This window comes from Epinephelus fuscoguttatus, linkage group LG16 (assembly GCF_011397635.1).
Source record: "Epinephelus fuscoguttatus linkage group LG16, E.fuscoguttatus.final_Chr_v1".
NCBI classification, from domain to species: Eukaryota; Metazoa; Chordata; class Actinopteri; order Perciformes; family Serranidae; genus Epinephelus; species Epinephelus fuscoguttatus.
This window is the reverse complement of record NC_064767.1, coordinates 35778908-35795928: the sequence shown is the minus strand read 5'-3', so window position 1 is coordinate 35795928 and position 17021 is coordinate 35778908. Positions and strand designations below refer to the sequence as shown.

Sequence of the window (17021 nt, the reverse complement as noted above, 5' to 3'; positions counted from 1 at the left end):
TTAATAGTGATGATGTCCTCCAGTGGCTTGCAAGCCAAGTAGATGCAAGCAAAGATTTTAAGATCTGCATCACCCGGGACAACCTCATCCAAAGAGGCCTAATTCAGTGGCAGAGACAGAAGAAGGGCTCCCCTGTCAACAAACTCAATGTGACTTTCATTGGTGAAGCTGGAATCGACACTGGAGCATTAAGCAAAGAATTTTTGACTGGTAATGTATCTTTTATGACAATCTCTCGCACCAAACACTACTGAAATCAGGTTCATAGGTACAATATTTTTTATTTACTGAACTGTGTTTTCTGTCATCATTTATTGTATTTAGAAATGATGCATGGCATTGAGAGGCGATTGTTTGAGGGCAGTGGCAAGAAGGGAAAGAGTCCTGTCTACTCTATGTGTGACCTAGAAAATGGTTTCTACAGGTTTGCATTGTTTCCTAGTTATCCTACATTATGCAGTTTATGCAAGTAAAAGTAAAAAGTCACAATTACAATGTCTGCACTGTTTGTTGATGACATGCAGAACTGCAGGAGAAGTGTTTTCTGTCAGCTTAGCTCAGGGTGGCCCAGCACCATGCTTCTTCAGAAATTGGTGTTACCAGTTTCTTGCAACAGGGGATTTTGATGCTCTGCAGCTGACCAAAGATGATGTGGATGATCTTGAATATGCTTTACTCATCGAAAGGGTGAGTACATCTGCTATGAACAACTGTGCAAGACTATTAAAGGCTTTTCTTAGTGTACAGTATTTCATTGCTATAGTGTTAATAAGTTTGTTGTAATTTTAGGTGGAGGCAGCAACTGATCTGACACAGTTGACAGATGAAATCGTGAGTTGTGGTTACACTGGTGTGCTAAAGATGGACCGAAAGGACAGTATCATAAGGTCCGACTTATTTTCCAGAGTACAATTTTTATTTTTGTACAATTCATTTTGATGCACCCAGCATCAGTAGTCACTATAACAGAATAGTATTATTACTGTTTTTAGAAATGCAGCATTTGAACTTAATATAAATTTGTACAGCCTTGTCTTAGTCTTAATTTAGTTGTGTGGAAAAAAGCATGTATTTCCCTTTTTGTTTATGGGTCTTCTGCAAATCAAGACAAACTTTGTTCCCTGTTCTCAATAGAGCCATTGTTCTGCATGCTACAATGCGTCTGACTCCTATGCTTCAGCAAATTAGAAATGGGATGAAGATCTACAACCTTCTGGATGTGATTGGGAAGCATCAAACTCTCTGCTCAAGCCTGTTTGTCCCCAAAGAGGACGATGACAGAGTAAGGATTCTGGGCATTAAATCATCCAGATTTGCTTTACTGCTATGACTTGATAATATGCTTAGAAACCCTACAGGATGTAGTAGTAAAGCTGCATCTCTTTATGATTTATACCATTATCTTTTTATGAATTTCTGTTATTGCTTACAAAGTCATGTAATGTGGACTTGTGGTCTTTTTCAAAGTTTCTATGTGTTCCTATATGTGTAGTCAACCCTCCTCCTTTTTTCCCCCCTTTTACACACACACACACACACACACACACACACACACACACACACACACACAGCCGGATGCTGATTACATAATGAGTATCCTAGTGCCTGAGCTGAGTGAGAAGGGAAGTCCAAGGCAAGCAAGAGAAAATGCCATCATCAACTTCCTCCAGGACTTTCTACAAGACCTAGAAATCACAGGTTTGACTTAACCTGTCTTTATCACATTTTAAAGTACTATACAAATTTGCCATGCAAACAGCTGGTACCTAAAATGAATAGAGCAGAATATGATTCCACAGTCTTTGATTAGGGAGATGAATATTAGCACTCCACCAAAAAGGACCATCAATAGATTTCCTTTTTAGAAACATTAATTTTGTGGGTAGTGGCGAGTGGCAATGCTTATGGCAAAATGGTCCAGGTTTTGAACTTCACTAGAGCCTTTCTGGACTTTGCCCTCCACAGCCCAAAGACATAAGTAATAGATCAAAATACATGTTTCTTAAGAAAAAAAATTAATTCCCAGAATGCAGGAATATTGTTTAAGCTTATGTGTCCCCTCCAGTGTTGAATGGAAACATATGCCTGTGGTGACAACATAGTACACTACAAATGTAATCAAATGATTTCATACTGTATACCTGGTATTCTTTTGGATTACATTATTCTAGGACTATTCCTACCTTTTTGTTTTTATCTTTCAGTTATTTCAGTGTATATCAAATAGAAATGAATGCAGTAGGGTTAGTTGAAATAGGCCTTTGGAATTAATCGTGCAAATTAGTAAATAGGGTTGGCTTCTTGCAGTGTTGGATTTTACTCCATTGTAATGAAATACTCTGATTTGTTTTATCATGCAGGTCAGAATGAAGACCAGAAAATGTGTGAGCCTCTGACCCAAGAGGAGCTGCTAAGTGAAGGGCACTGGAATCAACAAAAACACGCAAGCCTGTCTGTCCCAACAGTAATGCAGTGGTTAACTGGACAAAGGCACAAGCCCCTTCTTCCATCAGAGAGGGCAGATTTTAAAATAAATCTAAGATTTGAACACCACTGTAATGAGAAAATGCCTGGTCACCACATGTTTCCCACTTGTAAGTGCCTGCACAAATACAATAACTATTCCTGTCGAACATATGAAAACATACACAGAGTTCAGAGATATAATGACAGTAGCAATCAGAATGGGTAGAGACTTCAGTCGTGTGTAGAGGTCATGTTTTGTGACCACTGATGTTTACTTGAAAGTCAGCCAGTATTGTGAATTTTTTTTTTTGCATTTTTGTTAAATCTGTTCAGTGAGCTATTTATTGTTCTGAGAGAGTCTTAAAAAAATACAGATAGCATAACCCTAACCATAAAAACAGCTCAATATTACGGTTTGGTTCTTTACACGTGATTCTCCCATTGCATTGTTTTTTTAGTTTGGGATCACTGCTAACAATTTATTTGAAAAAAGGTAATTTAAGAACTCTGTATTTGCATTTTGTTTACAGCGCACTGACAAATGTACATGTAATATAGAACCTTGAAATGTGATGCTGTTCCTCATATTACAAGGTTACTTGTACTGTTGAAAAGTTGAAATTGTTCAGTCTTCCACATACGCATTAGTTTCAACATGTGTAAGGTAAATTCATGTCATTCAAGTGAAATCAACTTTTTGGGGGTTTGGATTTTTTACTAAATCGTCAGCAAAAATTAAGTTGACAACAATAAATATGGATATAATGTGGTCTGTGGCCTTTATCATTTTTTTCATTGTGAATATTAACTGAAGTGTTTTACTTGAGTATGTATACAGTATTATGCTGTAAAATGGAACTAATGTGCTGTTTTCCACTGAAAAGAAAAAAAAACAGCATTTCACTTCAGAGCCCAACACAATACAGATGCACATTATGCAGCATCAAAGTGTTCAAATCCACATAGCTTTATTTTAAATTCTTCATTACCAAAATATCGAACATGACATATTGAGTTTGGTAGATGTCTTATGCAGTGTGAGATAACTGTCTAATGGTATTTAAGACACCAGTTTAAAATATCTGCATACACTAGATTTAAAAGTTTGGCCAATAAAATTGTGGGAGGTTACATTTGGTTGTTTAAAACAAGTAACAGCAGAATAAAACAGTGGATCTCTTTTTACCATGACAGACTGAGTTGTTTATATACTGCATAGTAAAACCTATATCCTAAACAATCTCCACAATAGTTCTGCACAAATACCTATTCATGCAAGCAATTACAATTTCATTTCAAGAATCAGAAACAATTTTTTGAAATCACAAAACTGTTGAACATCTATTCTATATTGCAGACTGCATGTTATCCTGCCAAGTTTGAGTGAAATGTTACATAGTCAAGCGCAGCCTTGTAAATGTCTCTTCCATTGTCCTGGGAGGGAGTGATAGGATTGATGGCTGCCCTCAGTCCAGCCATAGCCTGTGGCCCCAGAGGGCACTGGATGGGTGGCAGAACTACTCCACCAGCAGCAGCAGCAGCAGCAGGAGCATCTTCTCTCAAACTGTCAGGGTTGTCTAACAAGTGATCTTGCAAATCCTATAAATGGCAAGTAATTTTGTTATAACACTTGCCTTTTGTATACTTCACACATTTGATCTTCAAAGAATTCATTTTATTATTTATTTGTTGAGAGTATGAAAATACTGAATATACATTGTCGTTAAAAACATTTTTGACTTCTGATTTGATCTATTTTTGCATTATTTGTCACAATTGTTTCAGAGCTTAAAATATATGACACAATGGGTAAACCTGATTAAACATAGCTTGGATTCAACATTTTTGAGGTCTACCTCTAGATTCTCTGGAGCAGCCACAGGATACTGGAGAAATCCAATGGTCCAAAGTTGATTGGGAGTCAGGTTTTGTTCCGTTCGCAGAGGATGGTTATCCCACCCGGCTGTAAAAGTGTCTAGGTCCATTTGGAGGCGTGGTACAAATATGTACTGGGCACAGAATAACTGCAGGCTGTTGGAGGGATCAAGTAGGCACTCCTCTTCAAGACCATGAAGTAGCTCACAATATACCCTTGTTACTGCCATCCACGTCACGCCATAAGTCCACTCTGAAGGATCAAAAAACAAAAATATTAATATTAGAATCACAGCCAGGGACACTCAGAATGTAGGTCAGACTTGGTCTCTCCTCTCTGCCTGCTTGGTGAACTGACTGACGCAACTGTCTTGATACGGATGCACTGCTATCCATTTCTAGGTAACCCAAGGTTGAGATCATCTATATTTTGTTTCAATACAGATAGACACTCTGTAGAAAGTGTTGCATGTATTGTAACATAATAGATTGCTTCTCTATTTTTCGCTGCAAAATGTTGAATGGGTCGCCAAATATACCTGGGCTGGCCATTCATATACCTGGGTGGCCCACCCAAGTAAAGTCTATATGTGGGAAACACTGACTTAAGTTAACTTAGGTAAGCATGGTGTCTTGATTTGAACAAAAATCTAAGATTCTTCACACATGTATAAAGTGGTGAACAATAACCTAATTTGGACACAGTGCATCTCTGTAGGCCTACAAAGGATAAATGCTTCCTGTGAGGATGTATCCTTCAGATTTGGTTTGGTACTGCAGTGTTCACTCTGTATTACTATTGTAAGTCTCCCCGGCTGGCTGTCAATAAGAATTGACTTGCTCCCAAGAATTTCTATGACAGAAATCATTTTTAAATAAATAATTTCTGGTGAAGACTGTTTACAGCGAGTCTGTGAATTATCCAAATTTACTAGGACAGAGATGTTGGTATTACGGTCTTTGCAATGCAGTTCTTTAATGCTTTAGGCATCAAAAAACAAATCACATTCACCTCCATTGTATTTTGTGAGAACAAAAGTGTTAGTGACAGACTGACATTTCAGTAAATAAAAACACTGATGTGCGGAAAAACTGTTTTTCTGATTCGGTTAGGGTTACTTAAAAGAAACACAACTTTGATTTTTACCTTTGATTATGCACACTTTTCCCAGATATGTAGCTTGCTCTGCCACGAATAGTGAACATGTACTGAGCAATGCCGACATTTTCGACCCTTGGTCTCCTCTAACTCTAAATTATGACATAAGAAACAGAGATAAAGTCAAATGTTTTCAGTCAATGAATTTTGACAAAAGACAATCATGCTCTTGCTGTTTTCTTACCTTAATGGAAAGCCAAACTTTTCAACTGAGCTCATGAAGAAGCCAAGTGCTGTTGATGCCTTGTTATTATTCGCAGAACCCAGGTACATTATCTAGAGTACAGTAACAAAATACTTGTGTGAATGTGCCATACTAAATAGAATATGGTAATACTAGGCTCAGCCCCATTGCTTTGTTTTGAAAAAGTGTCATATGTTTACCTTTTGAATAACCATCAATTCCAGCGAAGATAACGATACCATATCTGAAAGGAAAAATAAATTATCAGAAAGTGTATCAACCCTTAAAATTATAATAGCTCTACATACACAAATCATTAAGTTGGTCAATTCAGATTTTCACACAAGGTATTTCCGGTTTCATGTTAATTTACAATGAACCCATGTAACATTTAGCATCTTTTCACTACAGAATTGCATGTTTCTTTTCTCACTGTGCAGTTATACTGTAAAAAAAAAGTTATCTTCATGATTCTGCTTTAACCAAATTACAATAAAAAAATTAGGGTATTCAAAAAGGTTTAATCAGCAAAGATGGGCAGCATCCTCCGGTATATTGTCCACAATATTAAATGGATGGTTTACTAGGGGGGTATAAAGGACATCTACCATCACTTTATTAAATAATTTCTTAATTAATTAATTTCACACTGTCCAAAGAGGACTACACATTCACTGGAGACAACTGCAAAGACCTTAAAGAAAAACTGTCAGTATTCAAGATGATGTTCTTGAGATGGTCTCATAGAGTGAAGTCCAATTATTTGTAAAAGCTGCACTTTAGACGGGACATCCCCCTATAATATGATATGAGAAATGAAGCTAGCCTCAGTGTGTAAATGACTATTTTTTCCCTCCTTTATTTCATGTAACAGTTAAACCAATGTTGTACACATAACCATGTTTCAGTATGTGTGGCACAACAGACTTTTCCTGACTGTATGACATCCTCATCCTGTTTTTTTAATGGTTAACTACTGCATTTACTGCCTAACGCTGAATTAAACAACCTTAAAGAACCATGCTAAAATGATCATGGCTTCTTCAGGAATGTTTTTAATTTACAGCATGGATGCTGATGCACACAGTGTGGAATGGATTAAGAGTCACTAAGCACCAATCATTAAATAGCTACCCATTCACATGTTGAAATTTTATAGAATGGGGCACAAACTAACTGTATGTGCAGCTTAATTAATAAACTGTATTACAAAAGTTTGTTTTGTTGTAATACAGCTCCAGCAATCTATAGCCTATGCTGTAATTGCATACAACATCTACCAGCATCCCTCAAACATGAATAGAACTTATTTGTAAAAGCTCGAGCAAGACTCACTCTGCAAACCATTTCAACATTTATGCATATAAATATATGAACATATTATAACAATATTCTTGTAAAACATAACACATACACACACACACCTGATAAGTTTGTGGTTTGTGTCCACGTGGACCAGTGAGTGGGGACCCTTGACAGAATATGTTCTTCTAGCAACACAGCCTAAACGTGCCATTCTCTCCAAGATCCCTGCAGAATCCACCCTGTGCATGGATGCTGAAACCTGCTCCCATCTGACTCAGTGTCCCATCGCTTGCAGTTCGCCCTTCATCATTCTATAGCCTATGTGCGGCAGCCTCAATTTAACTGAGCGCACAAGATTGTCCAGCTCCAGATCTGTGATATTGCTGTATGATCCCGTAACTGATAGTCCATACTCATGCATCCGCCGATATACTGTCCTTTGCAGACACCCAGGAGCTTAGCTACACAGGGGATGGGCAACTGCATGTCGATAAGGTTTTGGAGACATTCTTTAGAAATTGCCAGTTTTGGCTGTCCCCTACCACCCCTCAGAACCTCTACATAGGTGGCAGCTGGATAACTCTCCTCTTGTAAACGAAGAAGTCTTAATAAGTCAGATAACGTACAAACAACATCTTGAGGCAGTTCTACTACATTGGCAAAAGAGCGTACAAGTCCCACTTCATGACTTAAAACAAAGTGTAAATAATCCAAATCCACAGGCTGACGTCGAAGAACTTCCTGAAGCCTTCTCAGCATTCTCTCCATGAACTGCCTCACAATCGAAGGTTCCTGTAATTAAGATTGACAAAAACACTAATGTGATGACACATTTATCAGCGCTCAAGTTGCCATGACAAGCTACTCTACCTTAGATCTGCCATACAGCTATAGAAATGTTGAATTGGCACATGTAACTAAATATTAATTACATTTAAATCAAATAATTTAATGTTAGAAACCCCTCTTTCCACATAGAGCAAATGCAACACTTCAATTTTGATTTCAAATTGTTACAGAGAGGTAAGCAGAACTCAGTGCAATTCATGAAGTAACAAAAGATGTTATTTAAAGAAACTTGTCATTTCCTTGGATCGTCAGAGCAAAAAGCCAAATATATAAAAGCTAATAGGCAAACATATTTTGATTAACTTACCGTCATCTGTTGGGGTCGCGAATCTGCCATCTCTCTCAACTTCAACAACACCTCCCTTGAACTGAAGTAATATTCCGGGTTCGTGCTTGTGGATTCTGTTGCTCATGTGACTGCACTGGATTCTGCTGTGCTGGGGTGTGATGCTGCTGAATATTTTGCGTTAGCACGTTTATGAGGCCTTGTGCAGCAGCAATAACACTGGCCTCTAACTCCTAAAGAAAAAGAAAAGAGACATCACAGGGCTGGAGAATTAACGCTAACTAGCATTAACCACAGATTAGCTAGCCAACACCTATTAACTTAGCATTTCTTTCAGTGGACCGCTGCCAAACCAACACAACAGCCGTTCAAAGTTAACTTTAACTCGGCCAGGGTCTTTGTGAAAAACACAACGGCAAAACATCACAGGGCTTGAGACTTAACATTAGCTACCATTTACCCAGGGTCCACATTTAACTTTCTGGCTCATCTGCTAGTGGCAGGTAAACTGAGAAAAGCAGAGCTGGTAGTCACAGCTCAGTAAGTTAGCTGCTCCGACTCTCGTTGACCGCGCTGGAAACCGAGTCCGCTGGAACATTTTTATCGTCACCAGAAGCAAATTTCCGGCCCTTGTGAGAGTTATTGTGTACTACCTGCGTTGAAGCTGAGCTAGCGGCTCAAAGATGAGAGGCTGTATGGTGTGTGTGTGTGTGTGTGTGTGTGCGTGTGCTGGGGATGTCAGTAGCTAAATTACACAGCCGAAGCCCTGCTGTTTATCACGTCAATGTTAACGTTCCAGGCTATGTTACTGTTAGCCGTTGTGATGTATTACTGGGCAGCAACAAGTATTTACCGCCAGGCCGGTGACACCTGACGTTAATTTATTTTTCTGCCAAAACCGACTTTTAGCCGTGTTCGGCGCTTGGCGGGTGTTTTATTTTGATCCTGCATTAACCACAGGTTAAGTTAGCCAACACAGCTAACGTTAATGTTAGAAACTGACATGTTCCAGCGGACCTCTACAAAAACAGCATGACGGCCGTTAAAAGTTAACCAGACAGGCCAGGTTGCATGTGAATAAACATGAAAATAGCAGAGAAAAAAACAGACTTACTTGCGGTTTGGAAGTTCCCGGTGAACATGACATCTTAGTAAAGCCACCATGCCAGAGGCTTCCGAGCGGATGGCGGGTTCGGAAAAGAGACGTACGTCTTCAGTATGCCGATATGCAAATTATATGCAAACCACGGTCTACTTGCCCCTCCCCTCAGACCCCCCCCTCTCCACGCCAAAACAGTGACAGAAAGTTGAAACTGAAAATCAGTGACACTGAAAAAAAAGTGACATTGTAAAAAAATCTGTCACTGAAAAAAAAGTGGCATGAAGAAAAAATCTGAAGATTGTCATTGAAAAATACAAAAAAATCCCAATAAAATAAAATAATAAGATTTTCAGATTTTAATTATTTTAATTAGTTTCTTGTTTCAGTGCCAATACTTGTTTCAATGCCAATACAACTGTTTTCAATACAAATGCTTCAATGCCAATGTTTCCTTTTTCAGTACTGGCTTTGTTTTCAATGCCAATTTTTTTTTTTGGATGCCAAATTTTAAAGTCACCGTTCTGGCTCCATAATACAAAGCAAAAACCCTGACAGGTTGATGGAGACCTTATGCTGTGAAAAGCCAACAAAAGAATGTGCATACAGAGAGTGTAACCTCTGCAAAGGAAAAGAGCTGCAAACTGGTGAATTTGATCCTGGCTTACAGACCTACTGGTTTAACTGGAAAAATAAAGTTGAAGAGTGTGAGAAGACAAACAAAGATGGAACAAAACACAAGTTCAATGTACACTTAACGACAAAGGAGTGGATATATGGCACCCTTCAGTCTCTTTTGGAAGACTTCACAACTGCTTAAAAAGAGAGGTTTGCAAGACATGTCTTAAACATCCGCCTTCAGTACTCCATGCTGAGTCTCTCTCCTGTGCTCTCCCACTTGAAGGAACAGAACCCCTCTGCAACAACCCTCCATGTCATAAGTGACGGCCCTACAACCCAGTACTGATCCAAGAAAATTTTTTATTTACTCTCCACAATGCCTTTTAGGTTTGGGTTCAGCAGGGTGACCTGGAACTTTTTGGAGGCCGGGCATGGCAAAGGGCCTGCGGATGGAGTTGGGGCAGCAATAAAACGAAATGCAGATGCTATTGTTGCCCGTGGAATAGATGTACCAAGTGGTGAAGTCCTCTTCGATGTCCTGTCGAAAGAGCAATCAAAGATCAAGCTCTTCCATGTCACTGAATAAGACATTTCAGCAAAGCATGCCTTGCTACCAAATCAACTGGAGAGAGTTCATGGAACAATGAAAATACATCAGGTGGAGTATTTTATATATTATATTATAATATTTATTAATTAAATTAGTCTTTATTTACTCTGTGAATGTAGCATATTCAATAAGACCCAATTGTTTTAATTTTTGTACAGATTTTCACTAGGTCACATCAAGTGGCAAGTACTCAGCTGTTTCTGTTCAGCTCCAGAGTAGTGCAAGTGCTATGGCCCACAGACAGCGGCCATTCAGCGAGATGAGCCAACTACAAGCCAGGAAGGATCACCCCTGGATCTGCAGCCATCTGAGATGGACACACAGCCATCAACACCTGTCCCTGTTTCAGAGATAACAGATCAACTGATAGGACAATGGTGTGCCATTCAATATGACCAAGATGTGTATCCAGGCATCATTCAGGATGTAGATGCAGCAGGTTGTACCCTTGTAAAAACAATGTGCATCATCATCTTTTGGCCTATGAAAGATGATGTTCTGTGGTATCAGCCACATGATCTGCTTGGTCTTGTCCCAGAGCCCTAGCCAGTCACAAAAAGGCACATGAGGCTACCCGAGAATGTGTGGGAGATGTTGTGCTCCCTCAGGGAATGAAACAAACTTGTGTCTAAGGTTTACCTTGGTAGCACACTCTAAACTGTCAAAATAGCTTTTTCACAAAGTGATATTTGAGTGCTGTTAATTAAAAAAGTGCTAAAAATAAAGCCAGACACTTTAATTCTGCTATTGAGGTTCTGCACATGCTGAGTTTTTATATTGTTAAGTGCATTTTCTTATTGCTAGTGTGTAAAATCAATTGGTTACTTATGTGGTTGTTGCAGTCACAGAATGTGATATATGTTTTTTAATGACTTACATACTATTTTTCTTACTACACTGTATTTCTTACTAGTATTTGTCTTTTTATGACATTGTTCCGATGATTTGTATAAGCTGGTTGATAATCACCGGCAGGTCCCTGACTGTTGTTTAATATGGGTCACGCTACTGTTGCTGTGTATGAATGAAAATGCTACATACTTATTTGAGAGTGCTGAAAACTTTATTTTCTATTTTATAATTTTTGGGTTGGCACCCATCATATGGGACATTTGAGTTGAGCATGCCAATTCTCTTGTTTGATCCTTTTTTATGTCAGAAACGAGCCAGCCGGCCCAAAGAAGCTATTATTACATAAGCAATGCTGTGGTAGTTTACCAAGTGATTCATTTTAATGGAAGGTTAAGTGTTCAAATGGTGTTGTTTTTAAAAAGTAGTATTTTCTTTATCTTTCGTTTGTTGTAAAAAAAAAAAAAAACAACAACAACAACAACAAAAAACACCAGTGTTCATTTTTATGTCATTGCCAAAACATGTTGTCATTACCAGAATACACTGTCATGACCGCCACAATACATTTTTTGATAGAAAATGTTGCTTTTTTGTTAACTTGGGTCTTACCTCAATCATTGTGGTAATGTTTAAAAGAAAAAATATACATTGCAATTCAAATATTCTGATTAGTACACAGGGCGGCACGGTGGTGTGGTGGTTAGCACTGTCGCCTCACAGCAAGAGGGTTGCTGCTTCGATCCTGGGCGTGGGAGCCCCTCTGTGTGGAGTTTGCATGTTCTACCCGTGTCAGCGTGGGTTCTCTCCAGGCACTCCGGCTTCCTCCCAAAGTAAAATAACCTCTGCTGCCTTTTTTCTCTCTCTTCGTCCACTTTTAATGTGTATGCTCTGCCACAAATAATAGCAGTGATAGAATTCAAAGGCCTGAGACACATTTGAAATCAGGTAAATAATCATTCATGATATTGAAAATCTTTTATTCAACAATAAAATAAATTTTCTAAAAACTACTGTGGTTTTTATACTCTCTCCAAATCTCACACACACATCTCCTGATGTTTCAGAAAGAGACTTGTGCTTAACGAGGCAAGTGAAAGGTAAAGAGACGCTTCACACACTTATAATAATACTCATAATAACAATCTGAGCTGCTCTGTGTCAAAAATAATCACCTTTAATGGACATACGGTGACAATGTTCAGTTTTCCCACGTGCTTCCATTGTAGCTTGTTCTGCGGCTGCTGACTGCTGAACTGCTAAATACTGGACTGATTTCAAACATCAGTCTCTTTGACCAATTTACACAGAGAAATAGGGTCCAGGTTTGAAAATACCAAAGTCATCCATTAATTGAGCTTAGATGGATCCTCTTCATCCCCTCCTGCCATACCTCCTCCATAAACCCTACACCAAGATCTGCCTCCCAGGCAAATTTGATATGGTTTGCTGAACTGACATTCATATTACAAAACGACACAAATTTTGAGACAAGATGTTTCAATACCAGGATGTTGTTTCATCAAAACATAAAAAACAATCATTTAAACAAAATTGTCAACGTGCTAAATACAAAAACAAACTTCAGCATTTCAACAAAGATTAAAATCCTCTACTTTGACCTGCTGCAGGAATAAAGTCCATTCCTCCTAAACACTTCATGTGTCTCCTTCACAATAAAAGATTTCCAGACACATTTCTTATATTACATCTTTGAAAAGATTTTAGAAAGTAATTTCACTTTAGTAAATTATCCAAGTGAATTATTTGAATTATGACAATTCACCCTCTACAGATTTGGTAAATGTGTTTGTATTTTGGCCAGGTTTTTCTCTGTGAGCAGTGGGACCTTCGGCTTAGTCTTTCCATCCAACCAAAACTTCGATCCAGAGCAAGAGAAATGTTGGCCTGATTTCAATGACATACAAGGGATGTTGATGATCCCCAGAGGATGAATCCTAATACATGTCTTTTCAACTGCTAATCAACAGAGAAATGTCTCATGACCATATGTGACAGAATATTAATGTACAAAATATTTGAAGGTTTGAAAACAAAGTATATTTACATTAATGTCAAACCTAATATACATAAAACCAAACACTGAAATAATTTTTAATTGTACTTAAATCCACAAGAAACATTTTAAACCAGTAATGTTAATTTTAGCTTTCAAATGTTTACAATATATTCTAGGTGTTCAGTGTTTTTGTGTGAGCTGTAACTCATGTGTTGCTCTGATTTAAAAAGTAGGAGGATCACAACTCTTTACTTCAAATAAGACTACAGGGCAACACACACTGGCTATGTCCTGTCATATATGCACATATGTCAGAAATCAAAACAATGGACAATTTAAAAACGAGACCTGATGATTGTGCAAGATGAAAACTTACCAAAGTCAGTAGGATTCTTCCTCTGAGCAACATGAACCAATGATCCACCGAGACACTCTGCTAATGTGTCTGAAAAGGAAATAAAAGAAGAGGCAGTCATGTTAATAATGACATTAGAGAAACACATCATGGGGCTGAAATATGATACTGGTTTATAATTTGGAGTCACCCACCTCAGCTGACACATCCAGCATCAGACGGGTTTTTGTATTACTCTCTTTCACTGTGGGCTTGCTCTTTGGCTCTGGAGCTAAACTGTATGTAACAGGTAAGAATAATCATTCATTTCATATCAGCTGTTTTATTGAACAAGTTGAAAATGTGTTTTTTGCTACAAGTTATGTTTTTTTCAAAACTAGTAGTTCTTACAGCCATGCAGTTATTATATAAACAAAGTTCATAAATCCTGAAAAGATGTTTAAATCTTGCTGCACAACTCAAGTTATTCTTTATTTTTTGCAGGAGATTAAACTGATTTATATACAAAAAGTATGATATTGGAAATTTTACAGATATACAGCATTTGATCCTCTAAGTGATTTAGCATCATCTCTTGTTTTTACAAAACAGGATTTTATGTGATATAAAACATTCATATAGGTCAGTAAATGTATTTAAAAACAATATAACTTTAAATATGCTGTTAAGAAAATTGTTAAATAATTTTTGAATATTAAAACTGACCTCATGGCAATTGTATTTTATATAATATTAATTTTATATTTCTTTTAGTGGAGGATATAGTCATACAGTAAGGCAAACAAATACTGAATAAACTCCACAATTCATGCAAATGTATACATTTTTGTTTATGATACAGGGTGATATATAATGGTGCATGCGCGCACGCCTGCACATCGTGCACATAATATGCTTTAAATAATTTCAAATATATAAGAAATACAATGATGATAATAATAATAGTAATAATAATAATTAGATTTAGGAAAGTATATGGAGGTAAACATGTATAGAAATATATTTAAATTATGTTTCAGATACTGCACATATTATAATTTCAAGTTCAAGTTTTATGTTGTCTTTAATACACAGCAGTTTTTAATTCACATTTGACATATCCTAACACATCATTAATTGTGTGTGAAGATTAAAACTGTTATGAAAAAGTAATGAAATTATTCATTTGTTTCTTCTGTGGTTAGTGTAAAGTATATGTTGGTTAATATATACTATGTTACATACATTTTAATTATTAAAATGATTTGTTTTAAATGTGATTGTAAATATGTAACTCATAATAAAATGTACATTAACACTCATACAAACACATTTCCATTGTTTTATGGTAAATTCCATAACTGTATTAAATTATATTGTGTTATATTTTTTAGTAATATAAATTATTGTGAAATTAGAGTGATTGGACTTTAAAAAAAGACACTTGCCTAAATACATAATTTTCTTTTGTTCCCATATAACACATGCTGACAGTAGCTGCTCAGTATTTTTGACATGAAGGTGTATCCAGTTATGAAGTGAACTTTTTGCTGTACTGATGAATAGTTAAATGATCAGAGTTTATGTAGTTTCCAAGATCAGACTGAATACAGTGCAGTGCTGGAAGCTGCTGTTGACTGTGTGACTGTGTGAATGTTTGTCTGTGCTGCTTGTTGCTGCTGTCAAATTTCAGATGAGCAGGTTGTGAAACCCGTGGTGAGCGTGTACCCAGCAGCATCCAGAGCCCACCTGGAGGGGAAGACCTCCCTGCTATGTCTGGCCTCAGCCATGTTTCCCCCTCTGGTCCAGTTTTCCTGGAAAAGACGAAAGGAGAATGGACCTCTGGAGAAGCTGCCCCCTGCTGAGGGAGAGCAGCTGGAGCTCAGAGAGTCGGGATACAGTGCTGCCATCCTGCTGATCCATCAGCAAGAGAACAGCGCATATAAATACAGCTGCTACGTCCAGCATGAGGGGGGAACAGTGGAGGCCGACACAGAACAAGGTAAAGAAGGCTTGGTGACTGTGTTCAGCAGTGACTGAGCTCAATGACAGCACTAGGACTTTCCCCAGTGGACCGCTTGAGAATTGGGGCCAGTGCAACACAATATATACTGTACATAATTTTAAACAGGCCCATCTTCTGTGTGACTGGCCTAGGCGAATGGAAAGTCAGCCCACTCGGGTTGGATTTTAATTTGGTCAGACTTTTTTTCTGGCCCAAATACCCAGTTCATTCTAACTTTAACTGTGCTCTGCCTCTTTGTGGTGCCATTTGGACACATATTGGAGTGAAGCAAGACAAGAAAAGAGTAAGACAAGTAAAATTCAGGTTTGGCTGGCTATTTAGTTAAATCTGCTTTTTGTTGAATTATTTAAAGTTGATGCACTTGTCAGTTTCACTTTTTGTGAACAAACTAATCACAGCCTAGATAGGCAGGGCATTAATGGTTTGGTTGGAATGGAATGGTTATGATTTTTGACAGACAAGTTAACAAATTAGAGATAATGAACAGAGGACTGACACTTCTCACTGCAACTCCAACCATCTGACTGCTTTTCTGTTACAGAGGTTTCTACCTTTCCACCATCACTTCCAACAGCAGCTTCAACAACACCTCCTCCACCATCACTTCCAACAGCAGCTTCAACAACACCTCCTCCACCATCACTTCCACCTGCCATTGCTTCTGCCCTGTCTCAGTACCAAGTGAAGCTGTTCTGTGTACTGTACACAGTGCTGATAGTGAAGAGTCTGGTGTACTGCTGTGGACTCTCTCTATTGATCGTCCTCAGAAACAAGGGACCGTCGACAAACTACACATGGTAACTGAATGTTTTCTGCTCACCTCCTCTCACCATCATATCTCATTGATTCATCTCTATTATCTCTTCGATGAATTTTCACAAATATAACCTTACATATTCTTAAGATAAGGGACAAAACAGGTTTTAAAAATCTTTAAAAAAAATGCACACTATATTTTTTGGAGCTGGATATGTCTGTAGGGAAAAGTCTTAGCTATTTAATTATGTAAAGGAACAGGTTCTTAATAAAAATACATATAGTATGTTTCACTTTAGAACTTGATTTGTGTCAACTCCGTCAGAACCACTAAAAAGTCTACAATTATAATTCTTCCAGTCCAAAAAGACTCGTAAGGTCCTGAAATATATTGGAATAGTGTTTAGTTACACTGACATGTAATAAAATACAATATATAAACATGTGTTGTGATTTCACACTATTCTGAATACCCAAATTTTTTAATGTCTGCCTTTTCAATCTTTGTTATTGTTTTTAATACCATAAATGCAATTTCCTTAGATAAATAAGGCATAAGATGATGTAGATTAGATAACTGTT

The 17021-nt window shown here is 37.7% G+C and overlaps 2 protein-coding genes across 2 annotated transcripts in view; both read left to right on the top strand.

Annotated features, from left to right (window-relative positions):
- LOC125903899 (immunoglobulin lambda-1 light chain-like) overlaps window positions 1–16484 on the top strand; it is a 32291-nt gene extending 15807 nt beyond the window's left edge. Inside the window, exons 3-5 of the mRNA XM_049601085.1 lie at window positions 13923–13967; window positions 15351–15659; window positions 16225–16484. Of these exons, the coding sequence (XP_049457042.1) occupies window positions 13923–13967; window positions 15351–15659; window positions 16225–16484 (614 nt within the window). The remainder of the gene's footprint in view (window positions 1–13922; window positions 13968–15350; window positions 15660–16224) is intronic.
- LOC125903611 (uncharacterized) lies at window positions 15–2877 on the top strand. Its single transcript, XM_049600635.1, has 6 exons — window positions 15–424; window positions 525–687; window positions 790–887; window positions 1135–1282; window positions 1572–1698; window positions 2361–2877. The coding sequence occupies exons 1-6, from the start codon at window positions 327–329 to the stop codon at window positions 2690–2692; spliced, it is 966 nt and encodes a 321-aa protein (XP_049456592.1). The 5' UTR covers window positions 15–326; the 3' UTR covers window positions 2693–2877.
- Window positions 16485–17021: the final 537 nt, after the last annotated feature.